The sequence below is a fragment of the Pristiophorus japonicus genome, chromosome 15, assembly GCF_044704955.1.
Source record: "Pristiophorus japonicus isolate sPriJap1 chromosome 15, sPriJap1.hap1, whole genome shotgun sequence".
Lineage (NCBI taxonomy): Eukaryota > Metazoa > Chordata > Chondrichthyes > Pristiophoridae > Pristiophorus > Pristiophorus japonicus.
In genome coordinates, this window is record NC_091991.1 from 50,282,929 (window position 1) to 50,308,149 (window position 25,221).

The following is a 25,221-nucleotide window of genomic DNA, read 5'->3' on the forward strand; positions in this document are numbered from 1 at the left end:
TGAGGGGGCTCGACAAGGTGGATGCAGAGGGGATATTTTCACTCATAGGGGAAACTAAAACTAGGGGACATAGTCTTAGAATAAAGGGCCATCCATTTAAAACTGATGTAAGGAGGAATTTCTTCTCTGAGGGTTGTAAATCTATGGAATTCTCTGCCCGAGTGAGCTGTGGAGGCTGGGTCATTGAATATATTTAAGGTGGAGATAGACATTTTTGAGCGATTTAAAGGGCTATGTGGAGCGGGCAGGGAAGTGGAGCTGAGTCTATGATCAGATCAGCCATGACCGTATTGAATGACGAAGCAGGCTCGAGGGGCCAAATGGTCTACTCCTGTTCCAATTGCTTATGTTCTTATGTTATGTTCTTATGTTCTAATTCTTAATATTCTCCCAATGTTAATAGCTCTAACCAGGCCACTACAGATGAGAACTGGAGCCACAGCCCAGCAGATGTATACCTATATAATGCTAAATGCATGCCAAAAGCAATTCATTATGTAAGGTACTTTTGAACTATTTCAATGTGATATGGTGTTATATGGATGCAATTATTGTTACAAGTTACTGCCTTCAAGAGGAGAAAAGGAGAGAACATAGGTAAAAAAGGAGAGAAAAGGAGCAAATTACAAAAAAATATTCATAGGTGAGCACTGAAAAAGCTCATTGCACATCTGGTCAGCAAATCGGAAACTTAGCCAGCAGCAGACCCTAGTCTATGAACAAGTACATTCTTATGCTTTTTATATGTAGCAAAAGCCCAGACTTAAACCTGCTTAGCTCAAATGTGGTAGACATCACTACTCGAGTGCAAACCTTAATATTTCATATTTACACAACAAAAAGAATGAAACTAGTGTTATCACTTCAAGTTGTTCGACAACTTTGATACATTGACTGTGAAAGCCACTGCCTTTACATAATATACCATATTATCCCTTTCCTAATTGACTGTAATAGCTGCACGCAAAATAGTCTTGCCATAACTTCCAGCAGTCTTTTTAAAGCACTGTTTAAATGAGGTACAACCCATCCAATTACACAGGAAATCAGGATTAGCACCCCCTACTTTTCCAATACTGCACTTAACATATAATTGTCTACCCATTCTCATTTACCACAGCTAATGAAATCATGCTGTTTTTTTACAATTGTGCCTTTTCCCATTTAAAGTAATCCTTAAACATCCAATTGTAACAGTCAAATACAAAATATTAAAACAGGCTCAGCAACAAATTGTCTTTTTCAGAAATACTCTTTTGCTTTCTGCTCCAAAAAGCACACTATGGAAGAGCAATACATAAAACCTCCATCTAGCCTAAAAGTACTCAACATTAAAATCACAGATGGTTCTTTGCCAATGTCATATGCCACAATTTCACCAAAATAACCCTTCGGGTGAAGCCCCAAAACATAAGGGTTGCCTGGTGCCACAGCTTAGCTTTGTGTTATCGAGTAGTAAGACAAGATTTCATGTTTGCAATTACCATACAGCGAGTTACCGAGCAGAGCGCAATTACCAGTCAAGTGGATTAAGACAAATTTAAACAGTGACAGTTACATCTGGTGCACGAGAGAGAAAATATTGACTTAATTTGTAAATACAAAATAATGGGGTTTTCCAGCTGGATTAAACATTATTAAACTAAGGGTGAATTCAAAGATATGCTGCATGAAGGATATTTTAACCAAAGCATGTACCACTCACTAACTACAGCTGGAGTCCAATAATTCTTTTATGCTACAAGCGTGAGTGAATTATATGGTTTGTGGTACAATATTTTTTAAATAAACAAGTTGGTGTCCGATGAGATAAAGCCAGATGTAAGTTTAGTTGAAACAAATTTAACAGAGGTCATAAATCAATTTATTTCTGGATATGTAAATGAACAGCAGATACTGTTTCCAGCTGGTCCACTGTCAATAAGAATGAAATTTGATACTGTATTACAAAAATGCCCCTCATTTGGTTTGGTCAATCCTCAAGTACAAACATTTGGTCTACAGTAAGTTGTCTTTCCAGTACACTTAGGAACTGAGGAAGAGTTTGCCATTTTCATAAAATTAGCGCGAGCATGACTTTTTTGTATAACCAGAGTGGTCCAGAGACGCAGTGTACTAACCACACAACCACGGAGGGCTGGGTTTGATACCTGCAATTCTATCGCTAATAAGTGGAGAGAGAGGAAAGAAAGGCCAAATCAACAACGGTGCTCGTCACTCTCCCTCCCAACAAGGAACTGTACATATTCTAAAATAAAAAGAGTAGTTGCAGATAGCAGTCATATCATACGACGGTGCAGTTTTGCAGGCAGATTATAATAGACTAGATACTGAAAGTACAGGCAACTTTTTTTGTGCGTTAGCTCTAAAAAAAAATTAATGATGGTGAAGTTTGTTTTCTAAAATTTATTGTATTCTAAACCAACTGATTGGGCTGATCTACCATCCTCCTGCCAATACTGCGACTCCCTGCAGCTGCTTGGGGAATGGTGCCGATTAGCCCAGGGTAACAGCGGCAAGGCACCCAAATTCTATTAATGGTGGGAGAGGATCTAGGGAGGCCTCCTCTCCCTCCACATCAGCTCCAATGCCTTGCCTTATTAGGCCTTGGTCTTGGAAAAAAAATTATTGGAATCCTCTTTGGAGCTCGCTAACCTCCTTTAAAAGGCCAGCCACTGCAGGATTCTGTACCCTACCCAAAACCCAATAGCCCAAATCCAGGAAAATGGGTCAGGCTTATGGCAGTGCCTGGGCAGTGTGTGGAAGTCTCACCTCACTGTAATACCATCACAAAGAGGAGAATCCAGCCTATTATCAAGCCAATTTAGAAGCATTGTTGCTTAGAATAGGATGCTGAAATAATGGTGAAATCGCCTGAAATAAGGGGATGGGGATTTTTAAGTTAGGCCAGAAAAAGCAGCCTTCTTAAAAAAAAACGGCGCAAATATTGGGGAAAATTGAGCCCCTAATTGCCTTCTTGTATTATGTTGTATTCTTCTTCAGTGTTAGCTACACCCCAGAAAGAAATTTAGTTTCTTGAAATAAAATGGGGAAGGGGCAGAAACCCTGGCTATTTTGTGAAACAGCACAGCTCATATAGACTCATTCACATTTATATTCAGTGCAAAGAAACACCTCACAGAGCCATTCTGACTGCACATAGTTTTGACGGATACACTAGTGACATTTGGCAAAATAATTCTGAACAAAGTGAAAAAATTCAGTCAAACATAGTCCCATGATAACTCACAGCTCGGCTTAACACAGATGTTTCCTCAGGGAAAATGTAGCAAATCTGCTTGTATCAACCCACATCCTAACTTATTAATAAGGGTTATCGCTTCAGGGAACAAACCAAAATATAATTGATAAGCTGCCTCAACTAAACCACATCATCTGCTTCATGCACTGGTCACAGGAGACAAGAGTGAATTTGACTGGCATGGCCCGACCATGTCAGAGGATGAATGCATTTCAGTAAAATATTCTCTAGAAACCGGGCACCAGGGTATGTAGTGGTTCCTCTTAATTATGTTGGCTTACGCTAAAAATGAAGCTAGAAAATTCTCCCGTATGGGACAATGGAAAAGCTACAAATCAGAGATGCAGAAGGGTCATTTAATCGACATCTGGTGAAACAAACAATTAAGCATATGTGGGTATGTGGGGGCAGGGAAGGAAGAAAGAGAATATAAAACATCTTTACTTCAACTGAAATGACATCGAAACCAATCTATGCAAACATAATACAAAGATTTAAGATTTAAATCACTTTTATATCATAGCACTGCTGCAATAAGCCAAGGCCCAACAGGATAAATCTACATTTAGAAAGGCAAGGATTAATTAAAGACAGTCAGCACGGATTTGTTAAGGGAAGATCCTGTTTGACTAACATGATTGAATTTTTTGAGGTGGTAACCAGGAGGGTCGATGAGGGTAGTGCGTACGATGTAGTGTATATGGACTTTAGCAAAGCTTTTGATAAGATCCCACATGGTAGACTGGTCATGAAGGTGAAAGCCCATAAGATCCAGGGTAAAGTGGCAAATTGGATCCAAAATTGGCTTAGAGGTAGGAAGCCAAGTGTAATGGTTGATGGATGTTTGTGACTGGAAGGATGTTTCCAGTGGGATTTTGTGGTGTACATCAATGATCTAGATTTGAATATAGGGAGTACGATTAAGAAGTTTGCAGATGACACTAAAATTGGCTGTGTGGTTGGTAATGAAGAGGAAAGTCATGGACTGCAGGATATCAATCTACTGGTCAGGTTGGCAGAACAGTGGCAAATGGAATTTAATTCGGAGAAGTGTGAGGTAATGCACTTTGGGAGGTCTAATAAGGAAAGGGTATACACATTAAGCGGTAGGCCACTTAAAAGTGTAGATGAACAAAGGGACCTTAGAGTGCTTGTCCACAGATCCCTGAAAGCAGCAGGCCAGATGGATAAAGTGGTTAAAAAGGCATACGGAATGCTTTATTGGCCGAGGCATCGAATACAAGAGCAGGGAGGTTATGCTTAAATTGTATAATACTCTGGTTAGGCCACAGCTGGAGTAGTGTGCACAGTTCTGGTCGCCATACTATAGGAAGGATGTAATTGCACGAGAGAGGCTGCAGAGGAGATTTACTTGGATGCTGCCTGAAATGGAGAATCTTAGCTATGAGGACAGATTGGATAGGCTGGGTTCTCATTGGAACAGAGGAGGCTGAGAGAAGACCTCATTGAGGTGAATAACATTTTGAGGAGCCTGGATATAGTGGATAGCAAGGGCCTGTTTCCCTTGGTGGAGGGGTCAATTACAAGGGGGCATAGTTTTAAGGTGGTTGGTGGAAGGTTTAGAGGGGACTTGAGGGGAGGCTTTTTCACACAGACGGTTGTGGGGGTCTGGAACTCACTGCCTAGAAGGGTGGTGGATGCAGAAACCCTCACCAGATTTAAAAGGTGCTTGGATGGGCACTTGATGTGCCGTAACCTGCAGGGTTACGGACCTAAAGCTGGTAAGTGGGATTAGACTGGATAACCTCTTGTTGGCTGGCGCAGATACGATAGTAAATACTGCAGGGAATCGAATATGGCCAGGGTGATCTCCTGGAGTAATTTCAATCGCCTGGATGGGTCGGAGAGGAATTTTCCCAGAATTTTTCCCCCAATTTGCCTGGGTTTTTTTTTATCTGTTTTTTTTTTGCCTCTCCCAAGAGATCACATGGCTCCAGTTGGGGTGGAGTGCAGAATGTTGCGGTGCAGGGGGTGTCACAGTTGTAGGGGGCGGATTGGTTGGGCCAGATGCTCTTTACATTTCAGCCATTGTTCATATGTAACCTCCAGGGCTGCTGACCGAGGGCCGTGTGGCTCATTGTCGGCCGGCATGGACTCGATGGGCCGAAATGGCCTCCTTCTGCACTGTATATTTCTATGTTTCTTTCCTGTGGTAGCAAGGTCATGGAAACAAGGCTGCATTAGTCCCTCTGGCAAGATGAAGACCCACCACTGGAGATATCGTCCCCACCACTTGAACCGTCCCCGCATACCAAGGGTAGTCGTCTACATCAGGTAAATTGGCACCAAATCATTTGCTATCACCATTGAAGTCAATTACAAAGGCGCCATTTATAACACAATAAAGGCACCAGCTATTTCAGGAGCTGGAGAGCTTTGGCATCTTGATGTTCACAAGTTGCCACCAACCTTTTTTAAATTCTTTTGAATTGCTTAGCTCTTTAACAAAGATAAGCAACACTTAGTGAATTCCTCCGATTTGTAGCAGCGGCAAATTGAGCCCGTAGGGGAGCAATTGGGAGAATCAGTATCATCCAGAGATAATCCACAATGCTGTCCACCTCTTATAGCAGGAAAATCACAACACCACCAATGCACCCACCCACTACAAGTGGTGCGCACTGTACCATAAGCCCCGGGCCACTTCCTTTTGCTGAGAGCTCAGCCTGCTCCAATAGGCCAGCAATGTAATTTTTGCTTTACTGATCTATCCAGAAACCTACCCCGAACAGCCATGATTATATTGAATGGTGGTGCAGGCTCGAAGGGCCAAATGGCCTGCTCCTGCACCTATTTTCTATCGCCAAAGCACAAGTTGAAAATGTAACTGTTTAACATCCGGATGTGTACAATTATTTCCTCAGTTACTGCCAGTGCGCTATTTCTTGCCCCACAATATAAAAGGAGGCAAATTTAGAGCACTAGGAGCAGACAAATGAAGTTGTATGCATAGGGATCACATACTCTGTCAGTAGTTATCTTGTACGCCTCTAGAATAATAATTTTTCACTGCTGTTTGCAAAAGTATGTTACTTTTTAACATCTCCTCCACAACATGAATATAAACATATTCTATACTCACCAATGACTTGCAAACAGCAAAACCTGTGTTGTTATTCCAAAAGCTATCTGTATTGGATAAGGACCATTCCTGTCACATATTTAAAGAATAAGTTTGGTAAGGAGTATTTTCAAATGCTCTATCCCATTTAAGAAAATAACTTGTGCCAGGTGTTTTGCTGAATGAAATTACAGTATTAGAGTCAAGTCGTAAAAATAAATCCATTTTTGTTTTTTAATTGAAGGGATGTACAGAATCTCTCCATTTATTTCTAACATTTTTGTTATGCTTATTATTTTTACCTCTAATCTGCAGATCAAGGACTGTAGGGAAGATTAAGTCTCTGTTAAAACTCTTCTCGGAACATAGGGCCCAAGTTTCGGACCGCGCCTAGAACGGCGCAGCCTGGACCTGGACACCCGTTTTTCGCGCCACAAAGTGCGCCTAAAAAAAACTCACCGATTCTCCGGCTCCCTGCAGGTCCTCTGGAGCTGGACGTGGCGCAGCATGAGCTGTAGGGGGCGGAGCCAGGTCCCTACGCTGAAAACAGTGCCGGGACCTCTGCACATGCGCGCTACAGTGGGAGCGCATGTGCAGTAGCTCCAGGCACCCAAAACTGTGGGAGGGGCCCGAAGCACGCAGCCCCTAGCTCTGGCCAAATGGCCTCAGTGAGGCTGCGTGGATAAGGCTCACCTCTCCAGCCCCCCCCCCCCCAACGATCCTCCCTCCGCACCCCCCCCCCCCACCCCGGCGACCCGACCTCCGCGCCCCCACCCCACGACCCAACCTCCGCTCCCTCCCCCCGGCCCGACCTCCCTCCCCCCCCGACCCGACCTCCGCTCCCTCCGGCCCCCTCCCCCCTATCCGACCTCCGCCCCCACCCGACCCCCACACCCCCCGACCCGACCTCCGCCCCCCCCGACCCGACCTCCGCCCCCCCCGACGACCTCCGTTCCCCGCTCTCCCCCCCGCGACCCGACCTCCACTCCCCTACCCTCCCACCCACCCCCAACCGACCCAACCTCCTTTAATTTTTTTATTAATTTTTTTTGATTGATTTATTGGTTGATTTATTGATGTATTTATCATTTATTATTGATGATGGCTCTTTATTTATAAAACTGAAGTGTAATGTTTGTAAACTTCCCTTTAAACTCTTCCCCCCCAACCGCCCCTCCCACACACCTGATTTGTAACCTACGCCTGATTTTCTAAGTGCAGACAAGGTTTTTCTGAGCGTACAAAAATCTACACTTACTGCATTCTAAGTTAGTTTGGAGTATGTTTTCACTGCCTAAACTTTCAAAATGGGCGTAAGTGGCTGGACACGCCCCCTTTTGAAAAAAAAATCTGTTCCAAACTGAAACATTCTAACTGACTAGAACTGGAGCAAACTAAATGCCGAGAATTGCAATTTCTAAGATACTCCATTCTAAACCAGTTGCTCCAAAAAAACAGGAGCAACTCGGGCCGAAACTTGGCCCCATAGGAACAGTAGTAAGCCATTCAGCCCCTCGAGCATGTCCGCCACTCCATTAGATCATGGCTGATCTGTACCTTAAGTTCATCGACCTGCTTTGGTTCCATAACCCTTAATACCATTGCTTAACAAAAAGTCTCAAAGTTCTGAAATTTTCAATTGACACATACTCAGCAGAATTATTTTGGGGGGTGGGGGACTGAGTTCCGGATTTACATTACCCTTCATGTGAGGATGTGCTTCCTGGCATCACCCCTGAATGGCCGAGCTCTAATTTTAAGATTATGCTTCCTTCTTCTGGACTCCCCCACCAGAGGAAATGGTTTCTCGCTATCTACCTTATCAACTCCTTTGATCTTCTTAAAAACTTCAATTAGATCATCCCGTAATCTTCGACATTCAAGGGAATACAAACCTAGTCTATGTAATTTGGTCTCATAATTGAATCCTTTTAGACCCGGTATCATTCTGGAGAATCTGCGCTGCACCCCCTCCATTGCCAATACATGCTTCCTGAGGTGCGGTACCCAGAACTTAGTACAATACATTAAATGGGGTCTGACCAGAGCTCTGTACAACTGGAACATAACTTCCATCCCTTTATATTCCAGCCCCCTTGAGATAAAGGCCAACATTTCATTAGCCTTTTTAATTATTTTTTTGTACCCGCCAATAGCTTTTCGTGATTGCTGTACTTGGACCGCTAAATCTCTCTGCTCATCCAGTTCCTGGTTTCTCGCCATTTAGAAAATACTCTGATCTATCTTTCCTTCGCTCAAAAGCGGACGACTTCACACTTTCCAATATACAACTCTATCTGCCATCATAGGCAGTCCCACTAAAAATGAGTTCTCAGGTGACTGAAGAGTCCAATGCGGGACCTACAGTCTCTGTCACAGGTGGAGTAGACGGTGGTTGGAGGAACGGGGGGTTGGTGTGCCTGGGTTGCCATGCGCTCGTTCCGCTGTCGATGCTTGCCTTCAGCTTGCTCCCGGCGAAGAGACTCGAGGTGTTCAGCGCCTTTCTCGATGCTTTTCCTCCACTTTGGGCAGTCTTGGGCCAGGGATTCCCAGGTGTGAGTGGGGATGTTGCACTTTTTCAAGGAGGCTTTGAGGGTGTCCTTGAAGCATTTCCTCTGCCTACCTGGGGCTCGCTTGCCATGTCAGAGCTTCGAGTAGAGTACTTGTTTTGAGATTCTTGTGTCAGGCATGCCAACAATGTGGCCCGTCCAGCGGAACTGATTGAGCTTGGTCAGTGCTTCGATGCTGGGGGTGTTGCCCTGAGTGGTAGTTGGAGAAACGGAAGGTTGGGGTACCTGCGTTGTCACGCGCTCCTTCCGAGCTTTGTCTGCTCACTTAATGTATCAATGTCCCTTTGCAACTTTCTGCTCCCGTCTACACTATTTATTGTGCCACCTAACTTAGTGTAGTCAGCACATTTTGATATTCGGCTCATTTAAAAGCTGAGGCCCCAGTATAGGTTCCTAAGGGGACACAACTGGTCACATCCTGTCAGACTGAGTACATACCCATTATCCATAATCTCCGTCTCCTACCTCCCAACCAATAGGTTGTCTCCAATTCCATGTGCAGCCATTTTTATTAATAGTAAAATTTACTTTCACTTGCTTTAATAAATGCTTTCATAAATGTAAGTGGATAGAACAGTTTAGGTAGAGCACAGCCAATTGTTTGTAGTGTTTTTCTCTTAACTTTAGCATAATTATAGCAATTTCTTCTTAAAGTACGACGGTACTCGTTGAGCAAATTAGTTTAAAGAAAAGATTTTAGATTTCATGATAATATTTTCCTAGCCTCCCATATTTCACCACTTGCTAACCACCTTCTCTGCTGAAGATGCTGAGTCTTAAGGGAGCCTCCGTTCCACAAGTGCCGACAGTCCATTACCTCACCCAAATGGCCATCGCTTGTGTGTAAACCTGTACAGTCAGCAAGTTACTTGATTATAGATGGCTTCACAGCTGGTACCAATCCTGTTGTCACCTGTGTCTACACATTTTCCAGCAGTCAATTGGATAGAAATACTCCACTGATTTCCTTCCTCTTCCCCTCCCCAGCCTGCAATGCAGAGATCAGCTAATGCCTCACAAACAAACAGTACTTCGAAATACACACAAACAAACTTTCCAACTTAAATCACTGCAAGTCACTAAAACTGCACTGACATGGACTTCTGAATTGAATACTGTTGAAACAGAGATGCAGTAGGCATTAAAGACTAGCTGCAGCATGCAGTGTGTGGTTTTGTCCCTTCGAAATGGTTCCAGTCCTGGAAATGTTCCAATTAAGTCCAGATGTGCATGTGTGTCCATGCGTCATCACACACACATCCAGCCACAATTGTATCAGGCTCCTCCCCCCAAATCACCAGGCCCTGTGCAGCTTCAGAGGGAGAAGTAAAGCAACTTACGTTACAATTTGCATTTGCAGCCTGGAGTGACTCAGTTACCGTTTCCAATATTGTGTGCAGCAGAGGCCCAATTTTATAGCCTGCACATGATGCAACATTTCCTTTAAAAACTTGCGCTGAAACAATGGTGCAATGTTGATTTTCAGCGTAGAAGATTTGTGCGCAATTGATTTTTGGTTTTATGCCCGAATTTCCTTGATCTTTCACGGCAATTCTGTGAAAGCTCCGCTGACACTCTCTGCCGCTCATTAAATAGCTTGGCCCCAATGTAAAAGTGCAGCTGATGCAAATTTACACTAGTTCTGAACAGGCTGTAAATATTTGTCTAAAATTTTAGATGCAACAGATCCCAAAGTCTTATTTCTGGTGGTTATGGCGATTTTTATTTCTTCTCACTGAAATCTAAAATGTATTTTTCAGTATCTTTAATTACATCTTTACGGCAGCAAAATGATTTGCATTAAAAATTGAAAATCTTCCATGTTACCTATTCTGATTAAATAATGGTTTCTAACATTAATTTTCATGCATAGAGACTTGAAGAAATATGTGGCCACAAGTTTCCACATGATTTGCTCCTGATTTTTAGGAGCAACTGGTGTAGAACAGAGTATCTTAGAAATCGGAATTCTCCTCATTTAGTTTGCTTAGGAGAAGGGGGAGAAAGGAGATTGGGGGGGGGGGGGGGAGAAAGGAGATTGGGGGGGGGGGGGAGAAGGAGATTGGGGGGGGGGAAGGAGATTGGGGGGGAGGAAGGAGATTGGGGGGGGGGGGAAGGAGATTGGGGGGGGAAAGGAGAAGGAGATTGGGGGGGTGGGGGGGAAGGAGATTGGGGGGGGGGGGGGGAGGAGAAAGGGGAGGGAGGCTGAACGGGCCGGGCCCGAGACTTCGGGCAGGGCCCGTCCCCAGCACCAGATGTACAGGTAGATGGCGTTGGGGCGGGTCGGAGGTCGGTTCGGTTCGGGTCGGGGGGAGGGAGGGAGAGGGAGGTCAGGTCGGATCCAGTCCGGAGGCGGGGGGGGGGGGGGGGGGGTGGTGTCGGGTCCGGTCCGGGGGCGGGAGAGCGGGTGTCCGGTCCGGGGTCAGGAGCAGGTGTCGGGTGTGGTCCGGGGGCGGGGAGCGGGAGTCGAGTCGGGTCGGGAGGAAGCAGGAGCTGGCCGTGGGAGGAGCCTTATTCACACAGCCCCAGTGAGGCCACTCGGCCAGGGCGCAGGGACCATGCTCCGCCCCCTACAGCTCCTGCTGCGCTGTGCCGAGGGCCAGAGGACCTGCAGAATACGGATGTTTTTTTAAGGTGCACTTTGTGGCGCGAAATCGGGCGTCCAGGTCGGGACTGCACCGTTCTAGGCGCGGCTTGAAACTTGGGCCCATGGTGTAAGTTTGGTGCTTTCCGAAGGACCTGATTGTTCAAGTTGATTTCCACCGGTTCTTATGCTAATAAAATTCTCAGGAAATTTCGGCATAATGCACTGAAGATCAACCGAAATTTCAATATAACATGCCGGCTACGCTATTTCAGAAAATTGCAGACCATGGTATTTTTTTTTTTTTAAAAACACCATAAGGGTCCACCAAACGTCCCTCCCCCTCCCAGACCGGTGACGCAGAACAATTCCGTAGATGCTGCCAGCCCTTCAGTAACTTATCCAAGTAGTGATTCTCCATCTATGAACAAAGACTAGCAAGTCCTTCGATTATGGAGAATATCACATCCCAACACAATCCTGTCCTCACCAGGTGTCTAAGCACACACAGATTTTCCAGCGCCACTGAATGGCAATCTAGGACCGGAACTCTAACTAATTTCTCCTCTCCCTCACCTCGGGGTACTATGGCCAACTGTAATACAATTGCTGCTCTGACTCAGGTCTGCCAGTTCAGCACAGATTGGGGTTCAAACTTCTGGTCTATACGGTTTAGTCATCATCATCATAGGCAGTCCCTCGGAATCGAGGAAGACTTGCTTCCACTCTTAAAATAAGGCTGAACAGTCCAATACGAGAACCACAGTCCGTCACAGGTAGGACAGGTTGAGGGCAAGGGAGGTTTGCCGCACACTCTTTCCGCTGCCTGCGCTTGATTTCTGCATGCTTTTGGTGATGAGACCCGAGGTGCTCAGCGCCCTCCAGATGCACTTCCTCCACTTAGGGCGGTCTTTGGCCAGGGGCTCTCAGGTGTCAGTGGGGATGTTGCACTTTATCAGGGAGGCTTTTTGGGTGTCCTTGTAACGTTTCCTCTGCCCACCTTTGGATTGTTTGCCGTGAAGGAGTTCAGAGTAGAGCACTTACTTTGGGAGTCTCATATCTGGCATGCGGGCAATGAGGCCTGCCCAGCGGAGCTGATCAAGTGTGGTCAGTCCTTCAATGCTGGGGATGTTGGCCTGGTCGAGGATGCTAATATGTTGGTGTGTCTGTCCTCCCATGGTATATGTAGGATCTTGGAGATAACATTGGTGGTATTTCTCCAGCAACTTGGTGTCTACTGTACATGGTCTATGTCTCTGAGCCATACAGGAGGGCGGGTATTACTACAGCCCTGTAGACCATGAGCTTGGTGGCAGATTTGAGAGCCTGGTCTTCAAACACTCTTTTCCTCAGGCGACCAAAGGCTGCACTGGCACACTGGAGGCAGTGTTGAATCTCGTCGTCAATGTCTGCTCTTGTTAAGAGGCTCCCGAGGTATGGGAAGTGGTCCACGTTGTCTAGAGCCGCACCGTGGATCTCGATGACTGGGGGGGGCAGTGCTGTGCGGCAAGGACAGGCTGATGGAGGACCCTTGTCTTACGGATGTTTAGAGTAAGGCCCATGCTTTCGTACGCCTCAGTAAATACGCCGACTATGTCCTGGAGTTCAGCCTCTGTATATGCGCAGACACAGGTGTCATCCGCGTACTGTGTCATCAACGACAGAGGTTGGGGTGGTCTTGGACCTCGCCTGGAGATGACCAGGTTCCCACTGGTTCTGTAGTTTAGTTCCACTCCAGCGGGGAGCTTGTTGACTGTGAGGTGGAGCATGGCAGCGAGGAAGATTGAGAAGAGGGCTGGGCCGATGACGCAGCCCTGTTTGACCCCGGTCAGGACGTGGATTGGGTCTGTAATGGATCCGTTGGTAAGGATCACGGCCTGTATGTTGTCATGGAGCAGGAGGAGGATGTTGACGAACTTTTGGGGGCATCCGAAGTGGAGGAGGATGCTCCAGAGCCTCGCGGTTGACAGTGTCAAAGGCCTTTGTGAGGTCGAAGGCAGCCATGTATAAGGGCTGGCGCTGTTCCCTGCAGCTGTCACACTACAAAGATCATGTCCGTTGTGCCCCATAGGGGACAAAATCTGCACTGTGATTCCAGGTGGAGCTCCTCGGCCACAGGGAGAAGACGGTTGAGGAGGACTCTAGCGGTGACCTTCCCAGTGGCAGATAGCAGGGAGATTCCTTTGCAGTTGCCGCAGTCGGACTTGTCCCCTTTTTTTAAAGATGGTCACGATCACTGCATCTCAGATCTCCCGGCATGCTCTCCTCCCGCCAGATGAGAGAGATGAGGTCATGTATCCGCGCCAACAGTGCATCTCTGCCATACTTCAGTGCCTCAGCAGGGATTCCATCTGCTCCCATAGCCTTGTTGTTTTTAAGCTGTCTTATGGCTTTTTCTACTTCGTGCAGTGTTGGGGTCTCACTGGATGGAGTCGAGAACACTCGAGTCAAAGGCAGAGTCTCGACTGAGGAGATCTTCGAAGTGCTCCTTCCAGCAGGCCCAGACTGCCTCCGTGTCCTTGATGAGTGTTTCCCCGTTCTTGGCCGGCAGTGGGGTGGGGCATTGGGTGTTTGGCCCGTAGGTGGCCTTGTCTGCGATGAAGAATCCTCGCACATCATGGCTGTCGGCCAGCTGCTCTATCTCCTGTGCTTTCTCCATCCACCACCTGTTCTTTAGGTCCCGGGTTTTTTGTTGGACCTCAGCCTTGAGCCATCTGTAATGCTGCTTTGCTGCTCCCGCATTGGGTTGTTGCTTAAGGCTCAGAAATGCCCTGTGTTTGCGATCTAGTAGCTCTTGTATCTCCTGAACATTCTCATCAAACCAGTCCTGGTGTTTACTGGTTGAGTGTCCGAGCGTCTCTTTGCAGGCACTGGCAGACCAAGCGCTGTGGGCATTCTGCATCTCGGGGTCATCAAGGCATGCCAAGTTAGCTGTGAGGCCCTGACTGTATAGGGCTCTCTTAAGCTGGGTCTTTCTGTGCCCCGGCATGGACTTTTTTTGCAACACTGCTACCCCCTCCGCTTCGTCCCAGCTGCTCCACCCAATCCCCGACGACGCCCGGCGAGCTAGGTGAGCCTCCGACCAGGCGATTGGCCCTCGCCAGCGGCGGCCACCAAGCCCTCCCCGCCGGCGACCTTTCTTCTTCCTTCAGAGACGACTGGGCCTCTACTTCCCCACTGGTGACCTGGCCTCTTCTGACTGGTGAGCATCATGGCTTAGTACTGTGCTGGGCAATACCTTTGTCCATTGGGTCATTGTCAAATCTACCAGATAGACCTATTACCAGAACATTATTTTAAGACTCTTATATAAATATTTAGTGACAGGATGAGTAAACTGCTATTTCACAGTGAACTTCCATTTTAGAACCAATACACTTCTATATTAACTTGAAAGTGATCAGCATCCCTGTGTAGTCTTACGTTTTTTCTCTTGATTCCTTGTATTGTACGCTAAATCTGTGAGCATGTTTCCTGTTCCCAGGCGCATGCCAATGTCAACTTTTAAACAGAGCTTTAAGTGCAATTCCACATTACCTTTGGTCATGGGTCTGCCGAGATTAAAAAGCACACAAAGTGAAGATTTGAGAGAACTAACTCATACCCTACAATTCCATTATACCAATCACTGTCCTCTCAGTCCCCGCACGTTAAAAAAACTTTAAGGAAGGTTTGTGGCTAAGGATGTGGGCTGCTGGTGAACAGGAAAAGTATACTCTACAAGCGCCATTCAATACACAGCATATGTTTAAATACTTAAATCACGAGGAATAGTTTATTTTTATAGTTACTTCTTCATATTCATGAACAGACTTCAAAGTCTTAAAAGATTAATCAGTAATGGCTGTCATTATAGCAAATAGAAGATCCTTTTAAAGCACAATAAATCCAAATCTTGCTCCTGCAAAGACAGTTCTTTTAATACACTGTTATATTTTGCAACAATTGAAGAGTCAGTATGTTGCCCCATATTGCAACACTTCAAACATACTTCATTGGTTGTGTAGCACCATGGGAGATCCAGAGGTCCTGAAAGATGCTAAATAAATACAAGTTCTTTCTTTGCTTTATATATTATGTTGTACTTTTTCTTGAACCCAGATTGAGATGTTTAGCAAGAGCTTTAGGCAATAGAGGTGGCCTTTGATATTTTGAAAGGCAGATGATATTTGCTGATCCTTTACCCATCATTCATCAAAAATGGTGAGAACACTGCAGTTAACCACTCAAATATGGTCAAAAGTAGCAGTATGTAAAAACAGTGTAAAATACTAATTTTGTGGATGACCAAAGATGATTTTTAGATTATGATAATGCCAAAAAAAAGTGGCAACCAAATGAAGTCATTATTGCTGCAGTATAAACTGCTAAATGCAGCTACTAGTAATAAGAAACCTTTCCTTTGTTTTGTTTAAACAGGAAAGAACTGTAAAAATAAACTCCTAGTGATTACGTTTTAGAATATATTCTCTGTATTGAGCACACACCTGATGCAGGGCATGCTATTTAGGTCATCACATTCAATGTAATAACCAACCACTATTTCGGAGGGCAAAGATAATCTTAGCATCTGTATAATTTCCATTTATCTTCCTTCCCTCTGTCCCTCGCCCTCCATAAAAGAGCGAGCCCTGCAGTCTGGAAGTGTCTGAAAATATTTGTGAAGTAAAATCTCTCTGGTTTATATGTAGATATTGTTTGATTTATTTTATTTTTTTACATTTTCCAATTGTTTTTTTTTCTTGCTTTTCTTCCTCTATTAGTTGTCTTCTCCTTACTTCCCTCACTATACACACCATCCTTTTACTTTCCCTGCATATCATTTTGCTTTCTTCTTCCTGCTTTCCATCGAAATGAATGCTCCCATACAGATGGTTAGTCTATTGCAACTGCTGTATTTGTAAGTTTCTGGCCCAATGTCTAGTTTTGTGGGGAGCACATAAGGCCAGCACATAACTAAATCTGAGTAATCTGTGACACTCATCTGCAAAAAAAAAGCAGCCAAATGCGTGTCCTCAACAAATGTAAGCAATTTTAAATTCCAGAACTCACATTAATTCACAGGAACATAGGAACAGGTGTTAGCCATTCAGCGCCTCAAGCCTCTTCCGCCATTCAGTTAGATCATGGCTGATCTGTATCGCAACTCTATTTACCAGCCTTTGTTCCACGTCACATGCTACCCTTTACCCAACAAATATCATCAATCTCAGTCTTGAAAATTTCACTTGACCCAGCATCCACAGTCTTTGAAGGAGAAAATTCCAAATTTTCACGAACCTTTGCGTGAAAAAGTTCTTTGATTGCATTGCTAAATGGCCTCGCTCTAATTTTAAGACTATGCCCCCTCGTTCATCCACTAGAGGAAATAGTTAATCTCCATCTATCCTATTGAATCCCTTTATCGTTTTAAATACCTCGGAAAAATCACCCTGAACCTTTCTAAACTCAAGCGAATAAAGCAGGTTTCTGCAACCGGTTCGTATTTAACCCTTTAGGGCCAAGTATTAAATTGAGTTTATTCCATGAGGGAATGTTTAAAAAATGTTAGATTCTAAAATTATTTAACTGCTGCAATACTTATTTTTTTATTTCAAGATGTTTGAAATTAAGACCACACTATCTTCATTTTATACTATAAATTAGTACAAATGTGTGTTCATACAAGTTCAGAAGGAAGGTCCATCAAATTAAAACTGCAATGCAAATGGAAGACCATCTTCTCTGACCTACTAAGGACTCAAGAAACAAAATGGCAGATTGAGACTGCCTTAAACCATATGAATGCATGTGCACGAAATGACTTTCAGATGCCAAATGAGCACTGAAGTTAGCCACAACCATTCCATTTTGGAAAAGAGCTACCTCTTTTCCCTGTGGTTCCAGCCAAAGTATTCAGCTGCCATGATTATTGAAAACATATTGCAAGACTTTGAAAAGGATTCTGGCCCGATATATAGAAAATTTGTATCTCACAAAAGTGAATCATTAAAAAAAAAATCAAACTCTCCGAAACTCAAACTTTGACTTCAGTTTCATCACTCATTACGAGAAAATAGGTCCACCTGGAGCAATTAGGTTTACTGTCACAAGTCACTTTCACCAAGTACAAAGCACTACTTTATTATTTTAAAATATCACTTGTCCAATCTAAAAAAAAAAACAGGTTGCGAACAGACATCTGGCATAAGCCCTATAATTTGACTAATTTCAATGTCATACTGTTACATGAGCACAGCCATGGGTTGGATTTTGCGATCAGCAACAAAGGGATGGTGCTCGCCGCTAACCTCGAAAAAAGCTGCCCACAAAGATTTAGCGGGCTCTAGAGCGTTGATTTCCTCTATTCTATCATGACTTTGAATCTGGCACCATCTATAGGGTAACAGTGAGTCAGCAAGCAAGCTGATCAGCCAATCAGATTGAAGAATTCTCACAGACAGTAAACCAGGAAGTAAAAAGCATGCATTATAATTCACTTTGTAATCATTTTACAGAAAGCAAAATAAAGACTGGGACATACATCCAGGATTAAGGCAGAAGCTGAAATATCAAACTTTAAAAAAAATTTAAATTAAATTTTATTTTATAAATCTTGGAATTTCTAAATGTTATTCTAAGAGAATGACATTCCACAATTAAAAAATGTGTTTTTCAGGGCTTGAGAGGTTGTTCAGCAGTAATTATGACTCAGTGCGCAGTTAAAAGACATGTCAAATCACTGATTCGCTGTTGATTGCATCAGCAAAGACTGCAACAGCGCACCCTGTGGAAGAGCAGGATATCACCGACAGCAACTTTCGGATTTTCACGTTTAACTGCGCATGTGCGGATGTCAGAAGTTGCTGTCAGTTTTACACAGTAATGATGGCAAGCATGGCAGTTTTGCAGTCATTACAATCACAAATACCAGGCCAACTATATTTTTGTACTCATTAAAACCATTTATCATTTGGAATTTTGCCATTGAAATTAAAAAAGATTGAAAATCAGTATGGTGGATAACTAGAAAAGTAAACCCTTGCTTATGTATATAAATAAAATAACAGCTGTATTTGTGCAATTAGGTACCTACTTCACTTACAGGTTTGTAACAAGTTTTCTAAATTCCATCAGTGAATTAAATATATATAATATATAATACCGGTGCAATGTCTAAAATCCAGGAGTTCCGGAATGTTCCGAAATCCAGGCTGATCCGTGGCTGGATCGTCCAAGAAAGAGAAAATGTTCCGAAATCCTGACACCCGGGCCTTGGCCCGACCTCCCGCTGCCTGCCTGCCCACCCCCCTACCCCACCCCCACCCCACCCCCGACCTCTTCTCTTTTCTTCCCCCCCACCACCCCCAATATCCGGAATTTCGGAACGGCCTCGGTCCCAAGGTTTCTGGATGTCGCACCTGTACACATCTTTTTTAAATCACATACTAGGGAAACCCTGCATTTCATGAATATTCAGATTTCATTCTCCATTCTTCAATTCTTTCCATTGGAATTTTGTTTATGCTTTTAACATATCTGTCCTACAAGGTTTGTAGTCCCTTTCAGCATACCATGTAAAATGTATGCTGGAAAACCTTGCTATAAAGGAAGTTAAGGACATGTTTTCTATCATTAAATGAAGTGAAGAGTTCCAACTACTGAACCGCAGTCTTCAATAGACATTGCATCATATCCCCAAATGTGAGGCCTGGATAATTACACGTTAAATTGTTTTTCTCTTTTAGAAAACACCTACCGGAAACTTCCATCAAAGTTTGATCGGTGAATGAAGCTCAGTTTAGCATCTGCCCAGTATAATTTTTCTTCTTCATAATCCAAAGTCAGCCCATTTGGCCAGTAAATGTTATTGTCAATGATGATTGATCGCGTTGTACCATCCATTCCAGCTCGTTCTATCTTTGGCACTTCTCCCCAGTCCGTCCAATACATATACCTAGAATTTAAAAAACAATTGGATAAAGCACTGCAGGATTCTGAAACAGGCTTTTACACATGTGCTGAAGATTAGCTGATAAACATCAAGTAAGTGAATAATTCAAATCAGGGTAACTGGTGAAATAAATGACACTTTCCTTAATAGAAAGGAAGGATTTTGGGAACGGTTAGGGCATTTCTTACTCATCTCCAATATTAAATAACTTTTTATGAATAAATTAATGACAAATAATGTGTCTTTTATTAGCCCATTGAATCCAATGGTGATAATTAAACTGAAGCTGATTAAAAGATGTGTTACTGTCCATAAGTACAGTGACTACATTTCTGGGAGAGAGTCAAACTAGTATTATTAAAACAATAACTTTCCAACTATTTTTATTTATGTTTTATGAAACTTAAATTCACCACATAGTAATCCATGATCAGAATGATTCAGAACCTAGTAAGTCATTACTTGGATTACTTCTAAATTTTTAAAGTCAAATGATGGGGATGAAGAAATTAACAGCAAATCAAATACATTCAACATATCATTTGAAGACTTCACCACTTGGTTAAAAAGGGATAGGCTCAGGAATAATGAATAAAACTTCAAACATGATGCCTCACAGAGCTGAAGAACACAAAGGATGCACATTATTACATCATTTAAGATGGCGGCAATATCTTCCAATTAACAAATAATACTTATCCACATACATAGAATACAATTTACTGACAAATGATACAATTTTCTACTTCTGCAGCATTGTACTCAAACTTAATTTCAATAGTTTATAATATGTACCCAACTCCACTGAGTATCTAATTTGCCACAACTTAATTTATTTAGCATGCTAAGACGTTCTTATTTTCGAGGTATATTATATACATGCATGTTGCTGTAATAGACAATGATGTCCTTCCAGTATAGATGGCTTAAAAAAAAATGGACCCAACATATAGCATTCAAAACACAATTTTTAAAATGAATAGTAGAATATATTAATATTTCATTCTCAAATAGGTTACGAAGGATTTTCTACCTTGATGATTGCAAGCTAAAATCTTGATCAGAACTATGTAAACATACATCCTTTATTTTGCCCTGTCCTTTACAGTCAATTTTTGGAATTAGCTTGCGCAGTTGATGCTGTATCATTTATAATTTTATGGCTCTCACTGCAAACGCTACTTCAGTTGCAAATAGTCTGCTGTTATGACAATAACCACCTCAATTATACAATTTTCAGTAACTTAAAACAATTCTTTTTTTTAAAAAAGGAAAGAACAAAAACAAAGGTATGGAAAGTAATGGAAATATTTTTTTTTCATAACCATTTTATTTTTAAAGGGGTCCTGATGCCAAATTCTTTCCTTAGTATGAAAGGCGTTTCAAAGCCCTAGTGTTGTCCATTGACAATAAAGGATGTATTATTAACATCCAAGAGAATATGCCGGAGCTTAGGCAGCATCATCAAGTAGGAAAAAAGGCAAATTGCCTATTTGCTTTTCCAAGCACATTTGGTTTTCTAGCTCCACGGCTATAATTCATATCATGGTAAAAATGTCAAGTCACAGAAATCATTAAAGCAACAGGAATAGACACGCTTTGTGGGATTGTGCTCACTTGTTTCACTGGTTATCTTGAGGGCGCTGTGGGCACGGGTTCATTCACAGGGACTATGTTGAACATTGGCTGTAATGGGGTTTGGTGGATGGGGTTACTGAAGATTCCGTCATAAATGTTGCAGGAAAAAACAAGTTAAGGGGTGCCCAACTGGATTTTTGGTTTTAAAGATGATGATGCAGTCAGTTCGTGGTAGGGGCTGCTGTCAGGCTTTGGCTTTGCCTTGGAGTTCTGCTTTGAAATATAGAAGAAACATAGAAATTTACAATGCAGGAGGAGGCCTTTTCGGCCCATTGTGTCCGCTCCGGCCGACAAAGAGCCACACAACCCTCGGTCAGCAGCCCTGAAGGTTACATATAAACCTATGAACAATGGCGGAAAGATAAAGAACACCCAGTCCAACCAGTCCGCCCCACACAACTGCCACATCCCTTACACCGAAACATTCTACACTCGATCCCAACCAGAGCCATGTGATCTCCTGGGAGAGGCAAATAAGATAAAAACCCAGGCCAATTTGGGGGGGGAAGAAAATCTGGGAAAATTCCTCTCCGACGCATCCAGATGATCGAAATTAGTCCAGGAGATCACCTTGGCCATATTCGTTTCCCTGCAGTACTTACCATCATATCTGCGCCGGCCAACACGTGGTTACTGGGTTGGATAGACTGGATGCAGGGAAGTCTAGAACAAGGGGTCACAGTCTCAGGATATGGGGTAGGAAATTTAGGACTGAGATGAGGAGAAATTTTTTCACTCAGAGGGTGGTGAACCTGTGGAATTCTCTACCACAGAAGGGTGTGGAGGCCAAGTCACTGAATATATTTAAGCGAGAGCTCGATAGATTTCTAAAAACAAAGGGCATCAAGGGGTATGGGGGAAAAAGCGGGAATATGGTGTTGAGATAGAGGATCAGCCATGATCATATTGAATGGCGGTGCAGACTCAAAGGGCCGAATGGCCTACTACTGCTCCTATTTTCTATGTTTCTATGTTATCCAGTCTAATCCCAATTACCAGCTCCAGATCCGTAACCCTGCAGGTTATGGCACTTCAAGTGCCCATCCAACCATCTTTTAAATGTGATGAGGGTTTCTGCATCCACCACTCTTCGAGGCAGTGCATTCCAGACCCCCACCACCTCAAATCCCCTCTAAACCTTCCACCAACTCCCTTTAAACTATGCCTCCTTGTAATAGACCCTTCCACCAATGGAAATAGGCCCTTGCTATCCGCTATATCCAAGCCCCTCAATATTTTGTTCACCTCAATGGAGGTCTCCTCTCAACCTCCTCTGTTCCAATGAGAACAAACCCAGCCTATCCAATCTGTCCTCATAACTAAGATTCTCCATTCCAGGCAGCATCCTCATACATCTCCTCTGCACCCTCTCCAGTGCAATCACGTCCTTCCTATAATACGGCGACCAGAACTGCACACAGTACTCCAGCTGTGGCCTAACCAAAGTATTATACAATGGGGGAGATATTGCTGCAGAGGCCAATTCAACCAGCTTCTCAGAGCAGCTGTTGAAATACAGTTGCAGGACATCAGGCAAAGAACATAACCTAAGAATTAGGAGCAGGAGTAGGCCATATGGCCCTACGAGCCTGAGCGTGCTCTGCCATTCACTATCATGGCTGATCTTCTACCTCGACTCCACTTTCCCACCCGATCCCCAGATCCCTAGAATCCCCTAGAGTCCAAAAATATATCTAACTCAGCCTTGAATATACTCAACATCGCAGCATCGACAGCCCTTTGGGGTAGAGAATTCCAAAGATTTACAACCCTCAGTGAAGAACTTCCTCCTCATCTCAGTCTTAAATGGCCGACCCCTTATCCTGAGACTATGGTCCTGAGTTCTAGACTCTCCAGTCAGGGGAAACAACATCTCTGCATCTACCCTGTCAAGCCCCCTCAGAATCTTTTATGTTTCGAATGAGATCATCTCTTATTCTTCTAAACTCCAGAGAGTAGAGACCCAATCTATTCAATCTCCCCTCATAGGACCTCAGGGATCAATCTCGTGAAACTTCATTGTACCGCATGTATGACATGTATGTCCTTTCTCAGACAAGGAGACCAAAACTCAGCACAGTACTTCAGGTGTGGTCTCAAAAGAGGGAGAATGCTGTCTCTTCCAGCATCAACAGCCTTAAAGACACCCGCCCCCTTAAAACCCATACCCCTGACCAAGTTTTTTGTTACCCCTTCATTATTTCATTTTTCATTTTTTTTCTGTGAAATTCCTTGGGACATTTTCTATGTTAAAGGCACTATATAAATGAAAGCTGCTGTTGCTAATTGACCCAGGCAACAAAGCAGGCTTTTAACAGCAGGACGAGAACACCAGCCAGGCTTTCGACTGACAAGTGGCAGGTAATCATGTGTGCCAGGCATTGACCATCTTGACGTCCAGTCATCTCACTTTGATCTTCAATGGCAAAAAGGAGAAGGAAGGGGGAAAGGGGAAGGCAATGAGGGCAACGCAGACATGTCTACGGTGGGGACAGAGAGAGTGAGAAGTGGGATGGGGTGGGGAGACAAAGGAAGAATGAGGGAAGATAGACGGGGGCACTGATGAGACAACATGTGGCATTGAAACGTGTACCTATAGAAACACTTATAGAAACTCTTACTGTTTTTATAGGTACATAAAAAGGAAAAAGAGTGGCTAAAGTAAATGTTGGTCCCTAGAGGGTGAGACTGGGGAATTAATAATGGCGAAATGGCAGAGATGTTGAACAAATATTTTGTATCGGTCTTCACGGTAGAAGTCAGCAAAAACATCCCAAAAGTGGATAATCAAGGAGCAAAAGGGAGGGAGGAACTTAATGCAATCACCATCATTAATGAAGTAGTACTCTGTACCCCTGGACTTGATGGCTTACATCCTAGGGTCTTAAAAGAGGTGACTGCAGAGATAGTGGATGCATTGGTTGTAATCTACCAAAATTCCCAGGATTCTGGGGCGGTCCCAGCGGATTGGAAAACCGCAAATGTAATGCCCCTATTTAAAAAAAAGTCGTCGACAAAAAGCAGGAAACTATAGCCCAGTTAGCCTAACATCTGTCATTGGGAAAATGCTGGAGTCCATTATGAAGGAAGCACTAGCGAGACATTTGGAAAAGCAGAATTCAATCAAGCAGAGTCAGCATGGTTTTATGAAAGGGAAATCATGTTTGACAAATTTGCTGGAGTTTTTTGAGGATGTAACGAGCAGGGTGGATAAGGAGGAACCAGTGGATGTGGTGTATTTGGATTTCCAGAAGACATTCGATAAGGTGCCACATAAAAGGTTACTGCACAAGATAAAAGCTCACAGGATTGGGGATAATATATTTGCATGGATAGGGGATTGGCTAACTAACAGAAAACAGAGAGTCAGGATAAATGGGTCATTTTCCTGTTGGCAAACAGTGACTAGTGGTGTGCTGCAGGGATCGGTGTTGGGTCCTCAAATATTTACAATCTATATTAATGACTTGCATGAAGGGACTGAGTGTAATGTAGCCAAGTTTGCTGATGATACAAAGATGGGTGGGAAAGCAAATTGAGGGGACAAAAAAATCTGCAAAGGGATATAGACAGGCTAAGTGAGAGGGCAAAAATTTGGCAGATGGGGTATAATGTGGGAAAATGTGAGGTTATCCACTCTGGCAAAAAAAAATAGATAAACAAATTACAATTTAAATGGAGAAAAATTACAAAGTGCTGCAATAGAGAGAGTCCTGGGGGTCCTTGTGCATGAAACAAAAAAGTTAATATGCAGGTACAGCAAGTAATCAGGAAGGCAAATGGAATGGTTGGCCTTTATTGCAAGGGGGAAAAGAGTGTTAAAAGCAGAGAAGTCCTGCTGCAACTGTACAGGGTATTGGTAAGGCCACACCTGGAGTAACTGCGTAGTTTTGGTCTCCGTATTTAAGGAAGGATAAACTTACATTGGAGGCTGTTCAGAGAAGGTTCACTAGGTTGATTCCGGCGATGAGTGGGCTTGACTTATGAAGATAGGCCCAACCTACTCAACCTATACTCATTGGAGTTCAGAAGGATGAGAGATGATCTTATCGAAATATATAAGATAATGAGGGGGCTTGACAAGGTGGATGCAGAAAGGATATTTCCACTCATAGGGGAAACTAAAACTAGGGGACATAGTCTCAGAATAAG

General features: G+C 43.6%; 1 protein-coding gene across 1 annotated transcript in view; it reads right to left on the bottom strand.

The window, feature by feature from the left end:
• lrp6 (low density lipoprotein receptor-related protein 6) overlaps positions 1 to 25,221 on the bottom strand; it is a 176,269-nt gene that overhangs the window by 61,736 nt on the left and 89,312 nt on the right. Inside the window, exon 3 of the mRNA XM_070900416.1 lies at positions 19,237 to 19,434. Coding sequence (XP_070756517.1) covers positions 19,237 to 19,434 — 198 coding nt within the window. The remainder of the gene's footprint in view (positions 1 to 19,236; positions 19,435 to 25,221) is intronic.